Here is a 22,854-nt window from a genome sequence, read left to right on the forward strand (position 1 = left end):
GATCGATATGGACACGGCCAACGAGAAATGTAACTCTTAAATGTTTAAGTTTGACTCTTGGCTTATAATCGGAGAACTCGAGCTGTTTGATCTATATTTCAGCATCGACCAGACTCACCAGGCATTCAACTTATCAAACATAAATGAGCTTAATAAATATAAATTATAAATTTAAATATTCATTAAAGACAAAATTATATATTTAGAGAAATTATAATATTCTTATTAAAATTTATAATTTTATTCTAATAAATAAATTTAATATATTTATCCATATAGTGTAAAATCTATAAATTCAATATTAAAACTATTGTTTTTTTCATTTAAAAGTTGATTCATGAGTTTACTAACGAACATGTTCATGAACTAACGAGTGGAATATTGTGAAATTTGAGCTTGGTTGTTTATTTTAATTACGAGCCTTATTAAAAGAGCTCAAACGAGGTTTTATCGAATCCAGTTTCGAATAACTCATAAGTAGCTTAGTTCATTTACATCTCTAAGCACAGATATTTCAAAGCTCTACTCAAGAGGTTGAATAATAGCTTTGAAAAAATTATGAACTATGTGATAATTAAATACATCATCAACTTCGAGCCGACTTGATTAAATTATAAGTAAAAGATTATTTATAAATTATTTATAATAATTTATTATTCAATGTTGTATTCTTGTTTTTAAATTTATAAATTTATAATATTATTTTTTTAATAAATTAGATGATATATGAATGATTTATCAATAAATAATTGAGATTTTTTCCGGATAAGTGAATGGTTGAGTGTGATGTTTATAAAAAGAATTGATAGAATGATTTTTATAGTGGAAAAAATAGGATTTTTACATTTGGTCATGATGTGGCATTTTAAAAATAAAAAAATCTCATTCCATTAGAGATGCTCCGAGGCATGTCCAACGAAAGTTTTTCTCAGCTTCTTCATGCTTTTATTGCTGTGTACCGTCAAAATAAAAGTAGCTGGGTTCGAAACAATTGAAACCACCTTCTCTGTCTCTTTCTTCATTTGGATGGGCCCACATAAAAAAGATAAAAACCGTCTCCTGAAGATGCTCAGACACTCAGTGCATTTGTTACGGAGCCATTCAATGCTCCGAACGCTCGCTGCCTTTTCCTCCTACGCATCTTCTTCTCGACTCGTCTTCTTCCACTCCGTCTTTGATCCCCTGCCGCCCTCGGATCGCCCCCACCGCGCTCAGGTACGGCGGAGCGTGTTAAAAATCTCGGCTTTTTTGGGTGGAAATGGAAGGAAAGGTGGAATTTTTCCTAATTTCCTTGGGATAACTTTGGTTTTGAGTTTTAGGGTTCTTCCTCATAGCTGGATGAGTTGCATCCATGGAAGCTCTGAAAGCGAGTTTAAGGCCGGAGGCCTCGCCGTCGGTACAGCATCAGCTTTCGAGCGAGGAGGCAGGGTGGGTCGTCGAAAGGGGAACCTTTTGGGCGAGGGTTCTCCGTTGACGACCCCCTCGACTTCGGCGAGTTCGCTGAAAACGAGGTGGAGAGGCCGGAAGGGAAGCGGAAACGTAGAACGCCAAATCGGATTCTTCTCCTTCACCGTCTTCCGGGCTCACCCTCGTGGTTCAGGCTCCGCCTCCGGCGGCGGCGCTTTCGGATATATGTCTTCCCGTGAGTCTTCTCGTTGCTAGTGTTGGAATATTGGAGAAAGAAGGCAAAAATGCGATTTTTATGCTTAAAGATTGATTTTTCCCACAGTGGCGCGCCGGATCTCTCAGCGCAAGACCCGGCTCTGCAACGCCGGCAACCTTGGAATTGTTAAAGGTGATGATCGAATCTGTCATTATATTTAGATAAAAAGAAATAAGGGCAAACATTGCATCTTAAAAAAAAATCTGTTCTAGTTTAGACAAAAATGAGAATGACATTGTATATTTATTTTTTTATTATCAAAATGATTTCCATACGTTTAAATTCATTTTTTTATTTTAGAAAATATCTTTATTTAATATTATTATAGCAGATTTGTTACTAAAGCAAAGCAAGGTGAGGAATAAAGATATTTTAAAGAAAAATAAGAAATTTAAAATGATATCAAATAAATTCACACCCAACATAACTAGTTAGAGAATAATCAATAGAGTTAGAAATTAGATTTGCTTGCTATCTCATTTTAAACTAAACTAAACTATAATAGTTTTTATTAATATTGTTTTCTACTAGCGGGTGACATTTTTTTATTAATATTGTATTTTGTGTTTGAATTTGTGACCACAATTTTGTTGGATCTGGCCCAAAAATATTATGTAAATAGGGTTGGGGTTTGGCTTATACCGTGCACTCACACATATAAATCGTCATAGTTAGGATCTTACCGTACACATTTATGTAGTCCGACTCTCCTCTGTCGTCCGCCACGAACCTCGACGAGAAGGAATCGCCTCATTGCTAATGGCATTTGAGTTGACTCAATCTCGTATACTCCTACGCAGCCAGCCTCTTCCTTATACATCTTACTTATACTTTTATCGCTTCCTCAATTTATGAATACTACTCTACCGAGGAAGGAGAGGAGGGTCGCTGAACTCAGACTAGTCTCGGTCGGTAAGTCTTCTAATCCACAGTTATACTTACTTTTCTGAATATCTGTTAGAAACAATGGTCCATATTGTATGTTGCTATAACCCCCATCTCACATAGTATAGACTAGACTAGACCGTATTAATAGTCATCGCTAGAGTGTTCAGGTCGAAATAAACACGATGTTATTTAATCTTCGCTGCATTGTAGACGTGCGCACTGATTTATTCAATAAGCACAAAAAAAAATCCTACCACACCCCAACCCCAAGAGAGAACATAACTTAATCAAGTCTTTGTGATTTGAAACCAGCGAAGTACTCAGACTTATTATAAGTAGAATCTACACCACACACAATCGACTCACATTCAAAACCTTCTTGAATCGCTTAAAATATACAAGCGAAATCAGTGCGAAAAAATTTCGGATCGTTCGTCTCGCACCTTGGGTGGCGAATGATTAATCAACCATCTTCCTCTAAGCTGACAGTTAGTTTCATAATAGTTTTGAATGTCCGCAAACACATGTTGCTCCTCAGCCCAAGAGGTCAGTGTCTACTGTTGAAAATAAAGTGAAGGTGCATGCTCACACGACGCTTGCTACCTACGCTTATGATGACCGCATCAAGATCAGACTACTAACTCCTTCTGGGTTGACAGGCAGAATGATCCTTTTTTTTTTTTTTCTCCTTCCACATCCCATATCTTCCACATTCACCACATGAGGGATTAGTTAAAACAATCATTTGGAATACTCCTAATATTTGCTTACGTTTAGCGATGCGCATCCCTCCTAATATCTATGCTGCGCACGATAATTGATGATGCTTATTCACCACATTTCGTATTCTTCTCTTCAAGATTTTTTTATTTTCTATTTATTTAGGGTATTAGTATTTTTGTGCGTGACAATTCTTTCTTGACGTTGAGCTTGCGTGTGGTTTATCTTCCTTGTGGCGTGATGAACTGGCGTGTTGTCTCAGTCAGGACTCGCGACCACTATGCTGGTCTGATACCAAGAATATCGTCACCATGAGACTCGAGACCGAGCGAGCAGCTAGTACAAAAGAAAACACCACCGGAAAACTAAAGCTTTGCAAAAAGAGCTTAACTAGGTTGTAATACCAGTGCATTTATTCTCGAATCCGCGTAAGTTATATGCTCGTAAATTAAAGGTGCTCATCTATATTATTCGTTCATAGCATCTGACGTATCAATCGTTGAAGACATTCACATATTAGACATTCAAGGTGCTTAAATTATCCAGGCCTGCTTTACCTTATATAGTAGGTGCTCACAATTTGATTCTATTCTTCTGGTCGTATTAGATTTTTGTCACGGCGATCAACGGTACAACGCCACGCGCCATTGAATAACGCCATGGGTGAATTACCGCTTCTATTGTTGCTTCCGAGGCTTCGCTATCTAACGTTTGGATGTGTTGGGATGTCGCAAAGGTTTTTGAATGGTATTCATACTGACTTCGACGGCCACGTTCGCTATGCATCATGCGTCACGTTATTTAATGGATGTCATTTCGTTCAAATGGTTTTTTATCAGTGGATCAGCAGTGATGCGACGCTCATATAATGAACTTATTACGATCTGTATTACAATGTTGTCATCGTCATAGTCATACTTATTCTTTCGAGAACTATACATCTTATCTAACACATCTATATGTGATCAATATGAATTCTTCAGTCATGTTCATAAGTACTTAGATTATATGGATCTATATAACTCGTTACATTAACTCTTTCGTTTTTGTTTATTTACATTCATTATTCTTTCCACGCAACTATGACTTAAAATTTAACAGAACCCTCAATCGATTCATTACAAACGAAGGAAATTTGTCCGATCAATGAAAGAAGATATTTACGAAAGTATCATATCACACATAAACTGTACCAAACATTATATGGGTATAACAACCAAACCCACCGCATTTGCTAGTTAAGTCGAATATATTTTTTTATATTCAATATTATTAGTAAGTATGCCTTTATGGCTTGGATCAATGAACGGAACTAAATGGGTAAAACTAAGATAGATTACCCTTCGTACTGGTCACTATACTACCTATACAGAATTTTTATCAGAATGCAGTAATACGAAGAGGATGAGGACGATTATTATTTTCGTGATAGTTCAGAATCATTCCTACAAGGGATAATGATATTTTCGTGCGACTCCACGCCCGGAGGTGAGACACGTCAACAAGGAAGGTGTGAGCCCGAAGAAGGTGTACCGGACGTACCGACCCGGAAACCGGACGGGACGGCGTGCCGGCTGCCGGACCGACCGGACATATCGGCGAAACGCATCTCATGAACCGGCTCGGCCAGCGCTGCTTCCGTCTGCCCTGTCAACCATCTCGACATACCCTCGTCCACACGGCGTAGGTCCATACGTCCTCGCACTCATCGTACACAGACTCACCTCACACAGGTCAACTCAAAAACAAATCATCTCTCCTTGAACACCTGGATCGTCCGCCCATCATATGACCAGCATTTACCATCATCATGGTCGCGAGACCAAGAGCTTCGTTGTGCTGCCCATCTCCCCAATGTTTACACAGAGTACAACAGCAGCGACAACATGCTCACGACCGGGCTTGATGGTGTCGTCGTCGTTCACGACTGTTAGCAGACATCAACGCCTGCCGGTTATAACGATGGACCGTAAAAGCAGTCAGCTAACGCAGATTATATGCGTTATATCTCGCCCCTATCGTCGGCAGAAACGTCTGGTAACGTAAATCATCCGTATGAAGTTCCGGTTATAGCGACACTCATATCAACGGCAATGATCGAACGCACATAATCGCTCGTAACATGCATCGATGCTAACATCGATGCGTCTGCTCAAGCTTTCATGGAAACCGCCATCATCCAAAACGAACAAATTACCACACCCAAGGACGCTATAGTTGCGGAGCTCGCAGTGGTGTCTGCTGACCACACATTTGTGGATGGAGAAACACAGAGCAACATCAACCGCCTGGCGCCGCAACAAGACCATCGGAGCGCGAATTAAACCGATCGAATTAACACAGATGGAAATTAACATGGACTCCACACCTAGTCGCGAGGACGACTCTTTCCGGACAACACCATGAACGGAATGGCGGTGGATATTGCCTCACGTTATGCCGAGAGATTGACCACCGCGATCATAGACGATCCATTACAATATACCGTCGCGCAGGATGGAAGAGTTAGGCGTTGGCGTATACGCCCCGATGGTCTGGGCGTTTCAGGCCAGTCTCCCCAACCACCACCTGAATAGACACCGACGCCTGCTGCTCGCCTGTGCAAAAGTAACGCACGGCCCCAAAAGTGCGGAGCGACTTTGATGTAGGCCAGGATAAGTAGCACAAACCTCTGACCCAGCACAGAAGCATCGCCAGAACGAGAAGCGTATTCGACGAGCTTCTGGACTGAGATTGTTAGATATTAACGGAACTCTTTTCCCGCAGTGGTGGACCATTGAAAAGAGAGAGCAGTGCTCAACTCTAGTCACCAGCAGCGGTTTATCTTCAACTTCTCCAGTACGCTAGAAGCTGTCTTTATCTCATTATTTGTGCCACACGGCTCAACCTCCAGTAAACCTCCTTGTGCTAAGATTTCAGATAAGCATTGCCTCTCTTACGACCAAACGCGGTGATGTTGTAGGATTGCGCACCATGAATGAAAAGATAACAAGATTTTTCTTAAGCGTCGAATTATCTTCCGCCTAATTCTCGACCTAATTTCTCGCCTCGCCCACATAACTAACAGAAGAGGAATATGCCTCTCAGTAAAAACAAGTGATGTCGCTTTCGTCGACGACGTTGTGCACTGTCGCCCCGCCTCGCGAGCCTCAGCGAATCTCAGTGAATTCTTAGTAAATGATCGCATTGCATTAGTCTATATATTTTGTATTTTGATTTTAACGATCTATGCCGACATGCATCCCACGCTTATCTGACACCCTTCGTCGCCTTGATAATCAATACGCTACCGGGCTCATTATCCGTCGTATCTCAGGAGGATATCGATATTACACAGATGAGATTGTCTCAGTAGTCTTGATTCGGAAAACTAAAGCTTCACTTGCGAAAGTTAATCTATATTATATTATCGATTTTCTCATCGGAAGTCCGATCTGTAATCTCGACGTCCACGGAAAGTTCTCGATCGTTTTTTTCATCGGTATTTGTTTCATCGTTCGAGCGGTTATCAGCAGCGAACATCATCCACCAGGGGCTTGAATTCCAACTCGGATTAAATTAAGGTGCTACCTAATTGATACTCATGTTTGCCAACAATCGTCAACATATTAGATTCCTTATTTTAGTCTGATTAATTCTCATCACTTGTGCGTACAATTGTACAATCCACTAATAACGCCGGTTACTATCAAACGCAAAATGCTGCTTCCTTCTTGAGATAACTCTTCTCTGCCTCCTCGTTCCTCTAAGGTAATAATGCGTTTATTTAAATGTTGTTTCCGTGACAAACAAAGGGTTTCAAGTCGCATAGACGGAAAAATGTTCATCAATAAACTGAACTATCCACACGCCTAGATATATTTTCGATTTTCGAACTCATCATGTCATTCTTTTTTGATATATACGCTCTTAGAGACACATTGCATTTTTTGAAGTAAATATAATTATTTTAAGTTGTATTAATGGTAGTTACTTGAATGGATATAATTACTCGTTGGAACTCTTTAGAATGTATGTTTCGTTTCTTGTTTGTTTCATTTTATCATCCACAGCCACGTCTCTTTTAAATTCTACCCAGGAACCCCACCCAGTATTGTATATCTGACTGCTGCATGATATCTCAAGTATACACGCGAAGCAAGATATTTATAAATGGAAAATCGTTCATATCACTATAAATATCACTGATTCGGGATGATAACAACATTCTTAGTTAATCAAAATATATTTTATTTTATTCAATATTATTAGTAAATAAGCCTAGCTTGCATCCGATTAACCAACGCATGTTGGTATTTTTCAGACTCTACTATATGAGGTAAAAAAAAGTAGATCTCTTCATATTGGTACCATACGTAACGTAATCCGAACCAGATCTCTTGATATTTTATTTTCGCGTCAGTGCGCGCGGGTACAAAATTATTGCTGTTCAAGTGATGTGATATTATGTCAACGACGCATGCGGCATAATGCGACTCGAGATCCTCGAGACCTCAGAGACACCGAAGAGTGACAAGTACCATGATAGCGGGGATAATGAGCGGACCGAACATCGCAAGGAGATGACAGGAGTCCCCGCGATCTTCCAATAACCGAATCCGCCTGCCACCCAACGCCAGGTCACATAAAAGGTCGAGCCGTGTCCGTCTCCAAGCGCAGGAATGAATGTGTCTCACGCAACAAAGTCCTCCAGTGCTAGCGATACTACAACTACGGGAAGAAGGCTGTATACCTTCGGCCTCTGGAATATGTAGGCCTTGGGGGGGAGACACGCAGAGATCGACGTTAGTAGAGCAGATGGAAGCTTCCACCGCCGCCATGGATATGCTGCTGGATGCTGACGCCGCAGGTACGCCGCCATCAGCATGGTTTGGCAAACGCCCGCTGCCCCCCTATATGACCCTCGGACATCACGAAGACGAAAATACTATAGCCACGCCCTTTTCTCCTTCGACTCGCGTCGACGAGCGTCGCGAGGGTGAAACTCGGGCTCTGCTTCGCCGTCGTTGGAGATCTACATCTACATCAATGCCGTCACACACGAGGCACATGGCGCGTGTTCGCCTGTACCTCGATAGCCGCCAGATAGGGGCGTGGGCTGTGGCCCTAATCCGTCCGATCTGTGGGAAGCCTTCCACTGTAACGGCTCAGCCGAGCCAAAGCCGTCAACTAAAGCCTGTGAGCTCGACTAGTCCCGCGCGGCAAAATGGGCGTGGGCCGCAAAGGAAGCCTGTGTCGAGCGGAGTGCGGCGATATCACGGGCGCATATCGGCGTCGACTGCGCGATGAGGATATGAAGAGTGCAAGACACACGCAGCCTGAGCCAAAATAAGCCAGACCTGCGAACCGCGCCACCACCCCGCGCTCGCTGCCACAGTATTGTACGGCTAACGAGCTAATCGAAACAGGATCTTAATACGATGACCCGGTCCGAGTTAGAAAGGAAGGATGCGCCTAACGGCTAACAGCAGACATCAATCACACCAAGGCTTTTAGATCAATTCACGGCGGATCGAGCATTACTTGGTCGTTCGCCATCTCCGGCAAGCATGCCCCCGATCGGGAATATAATCAACAGCGCAGATTTCACGACGATCACATGGTGCGTACTGATCAAGACGCTCCTTGCTGTCTCATATATGTGACGGAATGGGAATGTTCCTCACCGCCAGCCGGCCGGTTCGCGACTTCGTAGGCTGGCGATATCACGAGTTTAGGAATTCCGACTGCCGTTCATCCATTAAGAACTGCCACCCAAGAGTTTGCTATCAAGCACCCGCGTTTGCCACCGCGGTGCCATCGTCAAAGTCAGTCGTAGGTCGTGCTATGCTAGACAGTTCCAAACCCAGCGATGATGAGCATGCTGGCTCGCTGACTTGCTGCGTATCGGCCTCCACGCACCCATACGTCAACGAATACTGCGAACGTCAGTGAGCGAGTCCAGTGAGACGAGAACCGGCCGCCGAACCCCACGCCGGAGCACAAGACTTCTGGAAACCCCGAGCGCAAGGCCACCTCGGTGTGCTGCCCTCATTTCGCCTCCAGTGAGTCGCTGATCGCCAAGCCGTCGCAAGCTGCGAACGTGCGCGGCATTGAGTAGCTCTGGACCTCGACCTCGCGCTGACCTCGACTACTCGTGATCCCTCAGCCCCGCCAGTCACACACGTGGCAACAGACCGGGCCCGGGCAAAGATGATAGAAATCGGCCGGCAAGAGATGATGGCACCACGCCTCCACACATGCGCCGTCGCCAGATGGCGAACCTCGACTCGCCGGGAGGAGGAAAATAAGGAGCAGCCGCGCGTCATCGACCACGCGGTCAGGCCGGCCCGGGAGACCGATCGACATTAGTAAGTGGATCCGGCCGAGTTGAGGATCCACGTGGCGGATCCACGTGTCGCCGAAACCGGGCCACCTCTACGACGTCCAAGTCCCACACGACATACGCGCCATGATTCCGTAATAACGGGTCTAAATACAACCATAACCAATTACTACTATTATTCCGGGCTCAAAGTCGCCAATATAATATGAAGAGAAGGCCTAGGTATACGGTGAACTACGAACTAGCCGGGTACCCTCGAGCACGGTTCATGGGAGAACACGGTGCCTACCAGTGACGGCATAGCTGGTCATCGCTGGAGCGAGCGAGACGCATAGTGGTTGGTAAGCCCTTCAAGCGCCGTATAACGCTATCTCCTGCAGGTGTTACAAGGTGTGCTCTTCGTATCAAGTTCTTGGAAGATCAATAGGGTGGAGCAATCACCAACGGCCGCTATGTCAAAATGGTGGGAGATGGCAGCGGAATTTGATGTCCGGCCTCGGTCGTCGAGGGTAAATACTAACCTGAAACCATTTACGTACGAAAAGGAGGAGAGGCTGATCGACTCCAAATAGGAGGTCGGCACAGTAAGAAGTAAGATCAATGCGCTCAGATCATCATTTGGCCTCGGACTCCTCGACCATGAGTGACATGAGAACAGTGTTGCCCGAGCTCAGGGCCTGAACCAAAATCGGTGACGGTGAAAGGAAGAAGAGACGGTATTCAATATAATTATCGACGGTAGAGCTCGACGCTTCTTCCTGGCGGCCGGCCACATAAAGTCAGGCCGTTCAAGAACGTCTCAAAGCGCTTGCCAAGTGGGGGTGGAGCTCCGGATAGGGATCTCGAACACACAGGTCCAGCCCGGGATTTTACCCCCTGCGCCGTCTCCTGACTACTGCTACTGGAGGATGACGGACCATGACTACTATAGAGAGTTTAGCTTAGTTCCGTGTGAGCACCGACATCTGGGACAGGTCTTACCGATAATGTATATTACGAATATTCCGTTTTGATGTATCATTTCGTTGCAGAACGAAAACTATAAGACGAGCGGACATGCGCACTGCGTACGCAAGCACAGCTAGACACCCCGCTGATGGCACGCCACCGCGCTTCTCGGCTCAACCGCTGTATATCGGTGCCTATTAGCTGATATGCCTACCGGCCTAGACGTCTTCGATTGTAAGCGGCATTAAGCTCCGAAATATCTGTCTCTCAACGACCGAGCTTGGCCGTTCGGTAACCCTCGTGCTATCTCTCAGAGATTCGAATTGTCGAGCGCTATAAGCTACCCTCCTACCCTCCGAATCTAGCTCGTTAAATCTAGAGTCTAGAGATTATCGAACCCTCCGTGTCTCACGTTAGATCTGATCCTCCGAGATGTTTAACTTAGAGGAATCTAACGACCCTCGAGCCAAGAGAACGAATCTTACCGGCGAATCATATAGTCGACACGGAAATGACAATTCACACTTCCGCGTTAAACTCATCTTAGCCGAGAATCGGTAAATCAACAGAGCGTGAACCTACGACTGGTTACATCACCGCGAGCGAGCCGGAGTAAAACATGACTGCCGTATACTAGCAACGTAAGACCGCGAGCAGGCACGGACAAGCTCGAACCGGCCATTTAAGAACCGTCGGAACGGAGTCGATCGGAACTTAGAGTCGGAAACTTACCGGCGAGACCTCCAACGACATGAAGCGTAGACTCTCTCGCGCATTATAAAACTCCTTAACGACAAGTTACTAAACTCTAAGCTAAACAGAGAATCTTGCGACTAGAGTAAACCCCTAGCAAGACCTGCTGGCTGGACAAAATCTCAAAAACGTATAGTATCGGACCAACGGCGACCGCTCCTAATACCCCGAACCCAAGCTAAACCCCTAACCCCGGCCCGGCAGTCCGGCGTTGGTTCAGAGTCAGATCGCCGTTCGGCGGCGTTAAACCCCGGCCGAACCGGCGCTTAAGTCGAGCGGAGATAAATAATGGAGGCAGGCACATCGAACCGCAGTCGGTGTGATCGACGATCGAGCGTACCGATCTACTTTACCATCATAGATACAGGAATTTCCAAAGTGGTGTGTTCGCGAACCAATCAAAAATCAAAATAAAAATATGCATGAGGAGGTGAGTAGGCAGAGATTAGAGGAAAGGTGGGGGATGAAGAGCAGAGAACGGAATCATGGATTCGCGATTCCCTGGAAGAATCGGTATATCGATTGTGGGAATTGAGAAAAAAGGTAGGAACGCCATATCCTTATAAAATTTATTGGGCCATTTCAGCCGCCGGAAGGATTCACAAAATATTCGATGTGCATAAAATGAAGAAAGGAGGCTTTTTCGAGAGGGAATGGTGAGTGGAAGTCGCTTGGACTGAAATATCTTTCGCGACCTCTGACTTCCTTGATAATGCCACCAGCAACGGCGGCAGTCAAGCGAGATACATCCATTCCGTAGAACCCTGAATCGTCTTTCGCTAACTCAGCAGCGGCCGCCCTCTTCTGTACGGCCTCGCTCTATGATAGCGTCGACTCCTGAAGTGTGGTCGGTAGACCCCCGGGGCTCCGGCAAGCCAGGTATGCCACACGAGCCATCCGCCTAATTTTCTTCGCGAGATCGTAACGGGTTGCGGCAGCTGCCGTGTGTCATAGCGGTCTGCCTGCCGATACAACATCACATTAGGCCTTCGTTTGGGCCCTCAGTGGTCGTGCCGTCCCCGGCGCCTCCGCCCGCCAGTCTAACCGCTGACCTTGCACTTTCTTGTCCCAAGCTACCGATGTTTTTCTCTCCAGATGACGGGTCTTCTCTCGACGCGTATTATTTATTTCGGTGGCCACTCGTTCGACTGGTATAGTATAGCACTGGTCGGTCGTCCGGCTGCCTCTACTCCTCCAAGCCAACGTCTCAGGCGAGTCTAAGACAGTATGAGGGGGGGGACACCCTTCAACTCGCCTAGCCTCATCACTCCACTTCGTCGACTACCACGTCCATCATCTCCCTAATCTATCCACCCATCTCTGGAGTAAGCCGTGGCCTGAAGAAGGGCGACTCGAACTCTGACTCACACTAACGGTGGCCTACTGTGATCACGCCATGCGAGGCGGGTTGCATGCAAGCAACGCGTGTCGAGCCCATCTCGCCTTCGGCCAGTCACAGCGTCGGCCCACACGCGGAGCTTCGATCATCCTGCGGGCGTGACTGCAAAAGCCCGGTGAAGCAGTTCACTGATGGTGTCGTTAGCACGTCTCGTCTCGACGAGTGTGGTACGCGAGCCATGAGAATCTGACAAAAAAAGCCAGCTATAGCAGTGAAGTCTGGCGAACGCAAAAACCGGGGTGTGTTTAGTTGAGGCGGGTCCCAGATCGGAATAATGCCTCCACCGTTTGGAGTTTTCCCCTCAGAGATCCCGATACACCTAATTTACGAGGCGACCGTCATGAGCAACGGCCGTTGCCATGACACTCTGCAATCTGTGGCCCCACCTCTGGTCAAGCCACACCTTGTGAGTGAGCCGAGTCTTCCTTGGCCAGAGCCTTCTTCCTTCTTCTGTTGGTTCCCTTCCAGTCACCACGAGAGGCACGACTCTTCCCTTGTCTCGCTCTCTCATCCGCCTCTCGAACCAATGCCGGTTGCTGTTCGCGGTCATGGCCCTTACCGCCAACAACGCTTCCTTTTAATCCCGATATCGGAACTCTACCGATTATGCGCAAGGAAGATCAGCCAACGCAGTACAAGAGCAATAATGCACACGCGGAAATTTCATCAGGCGAAGGCGCGGCGATGCTCGGATGCAGCGGTGCTTATCTCAGTCGAGCTGTTGCACAACGCCTTGCTGTTTCGTGTGCATGTCGAGCTGGCCGGCAAGAAGGTCCCGAGATAGTCCCACGTCGTCTTAAATTCTTCGGACCTGAAGAAAGGTCAGGCGACCGGTGAATCTGTCATCCTGCTCGAAGGAGCTGGAGCGAGGCCCTTTCGAGGCGAGATATAAAGTAATACCTTCCAAAGTTTATTGAGGAGGAAGTTTATCGAAAAAGAAAGAAGAAGAAGGCGGCCACCGGAGTACCAAAAGTACCCCTTGAATCGCTGGGATATAAAAAAATCGACGGTCGAGTTATGTGCTGGTAACGTACTTGAATCACACCAGGCGAAAAGTGGCTAATTCGCGACGACCGGCGGAAGACCTGAGTCTCCGCGAAATAGAGAGACCCACCGCCAGCCGACCCATTCGCTGAATATACACAGCTCAGGAGGCCCGAGTCAGGGTTGAGTTTCGACTGAATGCAAAACCATCAGTAAAGCCTTCTGTGCGATCGCGAGACTCCACGCACCGTGGTCTGGAGGAGGTAAGTGCGGTCCATGGTCATGTTTCATGAGCTCACATATCGATCGGGCAAAAGCAAAAGCCAGAGAGATAACCATACACACCCGACAAACGCTAAACGCGAAGGCGACAAGACTGTGGATCGACGGACTCGATAAAAGGGAGAGGCGAAAGGCGAACCACAAGAAGTACGTTACGAAGGAAGATCCATAGAAAAGCGATCGAGAACACAACGAGTCGCGACCCCTGACTGAGGAAAGGCGGCTTTATAAGGTCGGGCCGATCGCCGATCCGGCCCGATCACCGCGGATGCGGGATGAATCGAGGCCCCATCAGGCCCCAACTCAAACCGCCGACTCAGCCGTGGTGACACATCATCAGACTACGACACGGATTTAGTCAGCGATTTAAGCTGGGCCCGTTTAATAACGACGCCATCATTATTCTGACAACGACGTCCGCTCTGTGTCTGGCCTTAACGGAGGAGGATTGCATTACACGAATCAGAGATCCAAGGGCGCCGCCAAGTCGACCCGACATAAGCCGCCGCTTCTAAGAGGCCGAGAGGCGAGTGAGAGGAACATTCCCGTGCGGATGTCACGACGGCTCAGACTCACCAATCGGTGACTTGACTTAGCGACGACTCGACTCAGAGGGGAGGTATGATCCGGTGGGGGACCCGCCGGCCAAGGTCGGCGACTGAGGTCGAGGTCGAGAGATTCCACGAGATCTTACGACGAGGTAGAAGGGGTAGAACCCTCTCGAGAGCAATGCTCTAGGGGTGGTCGGGCGGCCTGGCCGTAAAAAGATTTTCATCGAGCCAGCTAGTGCGGGGTGTCGGTCAGGCAGCAGAGGAGCGTCTAGGGCACATACGTCGAGTGACCGATCCCTCGCCGCTCTACGATGCTGCTGTACGCTGAAGGGGTAGCCTCTGGATGCATGCAAGATGGTAGCAGGGGCAGGAGGAACAACAGAGATAACATCATCTCGAGGACGCGTCCGGCGCGGCCATGGCGACAGGTTGATCACGGATGTCGCGTATAGTGATCATCTGGCGGGCTTCAAATCCGCACGCATCGCACGTGGGATATGCCTGGACGATCAGAAACGAATGTCGCAGTCGGTGACAGGCGTACGCAGATACACGTGTTACTAGCTGCACGACGGCATCGAGGCGGCCTGCCTAAGGTCCTATCAGGACCCCGGACATCACGGACGACGCGAAAATCTTTCTCTAACGCCCGTACCCGTGCTCTCTGCGCTCGAAGCGTGAAACTCCTCCTGCCTTGCTTTTGCTTCTTTTTGTGTTCACGAGATCTACACCACTACAGACTGAGGCGGTTGCCATCGTACCACGCCGGCCAACATGGCATTTTGATCACCTGTTTACACTGATTGCATATGCAAACAAACTCCAAAAGCCCATGATATGTGGTGCAACCGTGTTCTTTCTGGGAACTTTGATGAAATTTCCATATAGTGGCCCTTGTTCTTTTATTTAATTATTATTATTATTATTATTATTATTATTATTTTAAATTGCTTTCAGCCATGACGAGAAAACTAGTATTCTTGAAGATTTCAAGAGCGGTTTTATTTATAACACAATTTTCCTTTGTGAATTATGACATTTATATTACATAGTTTAGTGGCTTTTAAATATTCTTTTACTAGATTATGAGGTTGAGAATCATATTATTGATACTCTTAGAAAAAGAAAAAAGGTTGGTAAACTTATTTCTTTGAATCAGGGAAAGAGTAGAGCAGTTCATTATTTCTTTAAAACTTATATTATTTTTGGATGTCAAGGATCATTGGTCATTAATCAAGATGTTTTTACCTTTGTTTTTTTTTTGGGTTGGTTATAACTCAATTGATATTTTAGAAGCCAATGTGATAATACAGATTTCGTCCCATATTGATTCACCACATCAGGAAGCTCAACGCTTGGATTGTATTCTTAGGGCTGAGGTAAATTTTGTAAGAAAAGAAACCAAAGGACTAAGTTTGCACACGATATGATTCATAAAATCATATAAAACAGCCTTCATTGTATTTGTGTTTGTTTGTTTCATTTCTTTTGTCATTCCTCGGTATGGTTTGCATTGCAGGAGCTACCGCAAGAAAAAGACTATCCTTCCTTCTATTCCCTTGTTTCCATGGAAACTCAGGTGCAATATTAACGCTCTTGAACTAGTTCTAAAGTTGTGGATCATATGGAATTGATGTAATTATTTCATCTGTTGGTTTTAGCAGTAATCGTTCCATCTATTGGTTATATTAATGCTCAACTCGAACCAAAGTTGTGGAGCATATAGTCTAATAATTGTTATCTCTACTTGATACAGGAAGCGGCTGACTCTACCGTAAGGCAGCATTTCTTTGTTGATCAAGGGTATACATTTGAGGTAAACTACATTCGTTTATCCTATTTTAACAAAGGTTAACAAATATTTTCAGTGAAATTGGTACTTCTGTCTAGATGGGTTTTGAATTCTATTTTAATTATCAGTGTGCTTATGTTCTAAGGGTTGAGGGTTGTCATAGGAATTCTTATGTCTTCACCTAATAAATAAGTAAATTTATTTTTACAGGAAATCACTAGCTTGTCTTTTATAGATTTAAACTGTAACCTAAGCTATGATGAGCAAATTGAACTTCTGAACCAGGTTTTTTTTTTAAACCAGTTCTTTGATATTCCTAGAATTTAAGTTAGTGTTTTTTTTTAGTATTGAGATTATATTCACCGACTTTGCTTTTTTAAATAGGTGTTGTATGCCGAGGATGACATGGTGGTTATGGAGCAGGAGGGTAAGTGATATCAATCGACGCATTAAAATTCCACGAAACTGTTGTTCAGAATGAGAGAGGAAACTGTTTACTCATAAACAATTATATAAATGTTCATGATATTTGGATTTTATTAATTTTTGCATAGTAGATTAAATCCTTTATTTTCATTCTTCCCATTGATAATTAGCCTTTTAATAAGTTGTTAGGTCTTTGTTTATTCCAATTGTTTCATATGGAAATAGTCAGAATATTCTTTGTTGAACTATCGGTGTCATCTCCTTTGATCAACCAGAAACCATTCTTCCAGCTCGCTTTGTTTTCTATGAATTCTTATTTATTTATTTTCACCTTTTGTGATTCTGACAGATCGATCCAAGTATTATTGGAGGAGAGGAGGTTGAGTTAGGAAACCAGGTCTTTGACATGTCGTTAAACTTTTTGACCAGGGCCAAGCAGATGGAAAAACTCTTGAGGGAGCCTATTAATTTTGACAACCTCTAGGCCCTCTCCTCCCACATCCTTGACGCTGCTGTTATTCTCTGGTGGTTGACATGAAAAAAATTTACGTGGAGAAGTAAACACTGAATGTTTCAAGGGTCGTTCCTTGAAATAGAATTTCATTGGTTTTTAATTACTCAATGAGTTCCATGTTCATTTTTTGGAAGTGTTTCACTTTCATGTAATTAGTGGTTGTCTGTAGACCTTTATATGCATATCTAGTTATGTGTTGCGTCACTGCAGACATGTTATTTTAATATTCAATTGGTTCGCCTAGACTTGTTCAACAAGGAGAAAAAAAATCTTTATTGAAGAATACAGTTAGCATAAAGAGATTGGCAATTTATGATGTATATTATAAAAAGAGAATATGCTTGGGTCATGTATGGTGAGATATTTAATTTCAAAATGTTTGAAAGATGACTAATTATTTCAACGAAGAAGCTTCAGATTCATGAAAAATAAAAATACTGAATCATGACCTGGTACAAATTAAATGAGTAAGGGTGCGCTGAGATCTCGGAAGGGACTGAGAATGATAAAAATGGAGAATAGGAATAGAGTTTTTATTGCTTCCATTTTGTTAAGTAATGTCTCATTCTCATGTTTAGAACATTAAATCCATGGGATCAATCATTAATTTCCCAAACTAAACATCAACTTTCCATTTCTTTCCCATTTTCCATTCCTCACTATCATTCCATCCAACCAAATAATTCCAATTAACCTCATTCATTGACTATCCCTAGGATGACCGGTTCGGTCCCACAGAAGTTTTACATCGACCATTAGGATAAATCGGGAAACGCACACGGCGGCCAACCCAGAAGTCCAACATCCTTTGATTACGTCTCTCATTTGGAGAAAAAAATTCTTTACACATGTATCGTAGCTGGGGTTTAAACTACGGATATCTAAATGACAATTTGAATATCTTATCATGACCTCGAGCACTCATTTCATCCAATCAAGCACCCTTATGAAGAGTGATGTTTTGAAGAAATTGAAGGATGATTATTTTTCCAAAGAAAAATCACCTATTTTTCTCATCAATTTGGATTTTTTTCCCATTAAGCACCGTCTGTTATGCTTATTATAAGTATTAAGAACTATAACTTGTCGACATTTTTGCTGTTCATGGTAGGTGTAAATTATTTTTGAACAGTTCTATTACTCACTATGGGCACTATGATAATCACTTATCTTAACTTTTGAATAGGTTGAACTTGCTGCTCTTCTTCATGACATGGGTAACAGTTTATCATTGTTTGTGGAATGTTGGATAATTTGAGTTTTGTAATTTGCTTGTCTTAATGCAGGAGATTACAAGTATACAAAGTTAGTATGTCTCTCTCTCTCACACACACACACAGAGTTTAGTGGTCATCTATTTCATGATTTCATTGAGATTTTTCATTTAAGATAATTATTTATTTCAATGACTTCTGTACTTAGTTTCTATTTTGCTGTATATGCGAGGATGATTGCTTCATTGCAAAGTGAAAAAATAATTTCTTCTCCATCCTTGCTTGCAATTTTGTTGCTTGAATTTTAAATGACATAGGGACTTCTTCTCCATCCAGAATTCATGTGTAATATTAAATATGTAAAAGTTTACGTTACAAAATTTACTATAACGTATCGGTAAGGACCGCTACATCTTCTTAAGAACTTGGGTGTAGTATTAAATAGACAAGAGTTCTCATACCATAGGTTGGATAAGAACAAAAATTATAGGAAGACTAATAGTCTGGAACATGAAACATAAGAACTCTCGCTCTAAAACAATATAGGTAGTACATGTTGGTGTAATTTGCATTAACAGTCTAACTCAGGTTTTAATGAATGACAAGTGAGTTCAGTTAGATGCCTTTGTGATCTAAGTGTTTTACCAAGCGTGCAAGAATTGATGAGTCTGGAGGACCAGAAATCAGATTAAAATCCAGCTAGGTTCGCAGGACCGGATAGCTAGTGCAAGGTCCAGATAGATAAATGGGCTGACCTAATACGTGGTAGGAAGTCCAGTGGACAACCGGTAGAAGTCCAACTGGGTCTGTGGACCTAACAACTAGCATAAAGATCTGGTGGGTTGTGAGGCTAGTCAACTGACTGTAAATTGGTAAGTGAAGGTAAGTCACTGGAGGAGAGTGACTAGGTGAGAACGTGTCCCGGTTACGGGACAATAGACGTCGGTCCAGTTTAGGTTTATTTCGGATTTCTAAACTGAGACTTTGACTAGATCCTGGTCTCAGAGGAGACAGTGTCTAATTACTACTCAGTATCATTATGCTAATACTTGTCTTGCAGGTTATTATTTAGTCTATGAGACTAACATATTTTGCAGGATAAAAAGAGCATAAAAAGTTTCCGGTGAACACTACCCGAGGTGCCTTCTCAAGGATGGAAGGCGCCTTTAAGCAGTGGAAGACACCTTGACACTCTTCATAGAAGACACCTTTAATGTATGGAAGGCGTCTTCTATAGGGTAAGAATCAAACCTCATAGCGAATAAGGGCCAGTTTGTTGAAAATCAAATTTGTCAGGTTGGAGGCGCCTTCAAGGCCTTTGAAGGCGCCTTCCACAGCCTTTATAAGGGCTTCTCAACCTAAGCTTTTACAACAACTTCTATACAAGCTTCTACGCGTACGTTTGAGGTTCTGATTGCTCCAGCTTCCTGCTATGACTTTGCTATGACACTGTTGAGCCTGACTACTGCTAAGGAGCAGACCGACACCAAGCCTCTGACAATCTTCGAAGGTGTTGGGTAACGAACTTGTAATTTGTGTACTTAATTATTTACAAAAGGACGAGTACAGTGTGTTGCACTTGTTCTGTCTTTCCGTGTACTCGATTTCTTTTTTTGGAGATACCGAAAAAGGTATTTTAGTGAATTACCCATCGATAGGTCCGCGTGACCTGAGTCTTAGAGTAGGAGTCGTCGAAGGCTCCAAACTAAGTAAACCGACTGAATTTGCATATTTGGTTGCTTGTTCTTTTACTTCGCTTACTAACTTCCTTTCTCCACTACGTACTTTGCTTTTAAATTTAAAAGAAAAGACAAGTTTTAAAAACTACGTGATTCACTCTCCCTCTCACGTGTGATTCCATCCAACAAGTGGTATCAGAGCCGGTTCTACTCTGAATTGATGCAACCACCAATCAAGCCAGGGGAAAGTGATTTATTTTCTTTTGGATTTCAGTTTTTCACATTTTATTTGAATCGGTAAAAGTTTATCTATTCAAATAACTCTTTTTCATTCGGGGTTTACTCGAAGTTGGTGCAATACCACTCGAGTTCCTCGATATATTTTATTTTATTTTCTTAAACCCTACTAATCCAAGACTAAGTTTTGGTACCTTTCTCTAGTTTTTCTATTTCAGTGACAAATGACTCATAACTAAGGTTATAACACTGTTCGTCCGCTCCTATTCAATGGGAATGATTTCTTATATTGGAAGAACTGGCAAGACGGGAGAGGTGACGGTCTCATCCGTGAGCAAGAGAGAAAACAAAAAACCCCTCTCTTCCTCTCCCACCCCAGCCCTAATGGTCAATTTACTTGGGAGAGCAAAAAGTAAAACTAAGAAAAGTTTTTGCACTAGAAAAATTTTCGTCGTTTACTTCATTAAAATTCTCAGAGGGAAGAGAAACACAATCCATCACCGGATAGTTTTGGAGGCAACATCAATCATCTCAAAATCGGACAGAAAATAATAGATTGAAAAAAATGATGTATGTAGCCATTTTCATTCATAAAATTACACCATATACTAAAAAAATGATACATGTATCTTTTTTAACTCACAAAATTATATCATGTACCTAAAAAATGATGCATACACCCTGTTTTATTTACAAAATTACGTCGCATATATCCATCTTCCTCTATCAAAGTAAACAAGCATGTAAAGAAAGAGATTTTTTTTACGCTTTCTCTTCTCTTCCTCTCAGGATAATTTTCCACTATAAATTGTTTTCCCTTTCTCATCCACACTTTTGAGTAAATAGAACATAAAAAAAACAATGACAAGAAAATCCCCAAAATGCCCCTTCCCTTTGCCCACGTGTCCTTACATTCACTCACCGCATCCATGCCAAGTGAAATATAAAGTTTAGTCATTTGCCCCTTACTCACTTAAAAACCATGGTCCTTCTTGCAAAAGCAAAAGCAAAAGCTGGAAGAAATCTGCCCCATCCTGAAGAAGGAAATATAGGGGTGGACAAATGTACACTGTGCTATCAAGGCTAGCCTACAAATGAATTTTGCTATGGTGACACAATTGGTATATAATAGACCCTATGGATTACAGCTCAAGGAGATCTTGTTAAGCTCAGTCCAATACCTTAGTGAGCCATATATAAGCTTTGCCTTCATCTAAACAAGCAAATTAGACCAGATAACAATGTAGAGCATGCCAAACTCCCACCCCCACCTCCTCAAAATAAGGTTGTTTTGTGTTCATAAATAAACTTATTACCAATCTTGCTGATACTATCATGAAGAAACTTATTCATAGATAGATAACAAGAATATTATTTCAATAGACTGATGTGTTCTTGTTCCATAAAAATGAAAATGACTTCCGACTTTAATCAAGTTTGAGTATAAGCTCCTCCTACAATCGACAACCAACTTCAATTCCCAAGGATAAGGGACTAAAGTATCCAAACTAGAGTTGCCATGAGATTAGTAAAATTTAAATGAATGGAATTCATGATTGAATAGCATAGTTGAATCAAGCACGTCCTCGAGCTCCATAATGATTTGTTAAGCTGAGCCCATGCAAGGGAAAGGTTAGATCAAATTGATTTGTTTCCAACCCTACCCAAAAAAATAGGCTAGACAACATTAATAATCTTGTCTTGTAGACCTGTTTACATATCAAAGATTGTGATGTTGAAAGTTATGAATGAAAAAAGAAAATATATTTTTGGAAAAGATTTTTGATGTGTGCTAAAGATAAAGAATGAAATGTTTAAATTAGAAAATCTTCATTCACGCATTAATATGAAAAAAGGATGGGATAAAGGATATAGAGCTAATGAGTTAGTTTAAATTAAATATATTATCAAAAATAAAAAAAATAAAAAGATTATTGGTGTAATCGATCTCTGGTCAAGGCTGACTGAGTTGACCAAGTTCAAGTTAATTTGAGTTTCATTGTGATGTTTGATCAATATGTTAAATAGCTGAGTAAGAACTCAAATATGTCAAGGTTGACTGTATACTTAACTTTGAGCTTGGTTGAGCAAATGATGTGTGTTTGAGTAAAGAGTCAAATATGTCAAGTTGATCGAATACCGACAAGAAGAGGAATATTCAAATGGGTCAAGGTTGATAGATCTAGAGAAATCAGAATGACATGAAATCAAGTTCTATGAATTCATCTTATGATATTCATGCATTCAAACATTAATTTGACCTAATATATTGAGAGCATTGATTTTTTGAACACAAATTAATTTTTCAGGGCAAACATTGGCTGATGGACATATCGAGAACTCAAAATGACATAAAATCAGTTTCTATATATTCGTCTAATTCTACTGATTATAAAAATACCTCAAATAATATATTCATAATAGTGATTTTTTAAATATGAATTAGTCAAAATCGACTAAAAAAAATCGATTCGACTGC

The 22,854-nt window shown here is 42.9% G+C and overlaps 1 protein-coding gene across 2 annotated transcripts; it reads left to right on the forward strand.

Annotated features, from left to right (window-relative positions):
* Positions 1-1,055: 1,055 nt before the first annotated feature.
* Positions 1,056-21,910, forward strand: LOC121980645 (general transcription and DNA repair factor IIH helicase subunit XPB-like). Of its 2 annotated transcripts, XM_042532769.1 has the most exons (10): positions 1,056-1,215; positions 1,320-1,642; positions 1,730-1,795; positions 15,810-15,892; positions 16,033-16,092; positions 16,270-16,329; positions 16,516-16,590; positions 16,690-16,732; positions 18,432-18,462; positions 18,532-21,910. In XM_042532769.1, the coding sequence occupies exons 2-9, from the start codon at positions 1,339-1,341 to the stop codon at positions 18,434-18,436; spliced, it is 696 nt and encodes a 231-aa protein (XP_042388703.1). In that variant the 5' UTR covers positions 1,056-1,215; positions 1,320-1,338; the 3' UTR covers positions 18,437-18,462; positions 18,532-21,910. The 2 variants fall into 2 exon arrangements, with proteins under 2 accessions (XP_042388703.1, XP_042388702.1); XM_042532768.1 differs by lacking the exons at positions 18,432-18,462; positions 18,532-21,910 and adding an exon at positions 17,081-17,525 and having other exon boundaries at positions 1,057-1,215.
* Positions 21,911-22,854: the final 944 nt, after the last annotated feature.

Source organism: Zingiber officinale, chromosome 5A (genome assembly GCF_018446385.1).
Source record: "Zingiber officinale cultivar Zhangliang chromosome 5A, Zo_v1.1, whole genome shotgun sequence".
Lineage (NCBI taxonomy): Eukaryota > Viridiplantae > Streptophyta > Magnoliopsida > Zingiberales > Zingiberaceae > Zingiber > Zingiber officinale.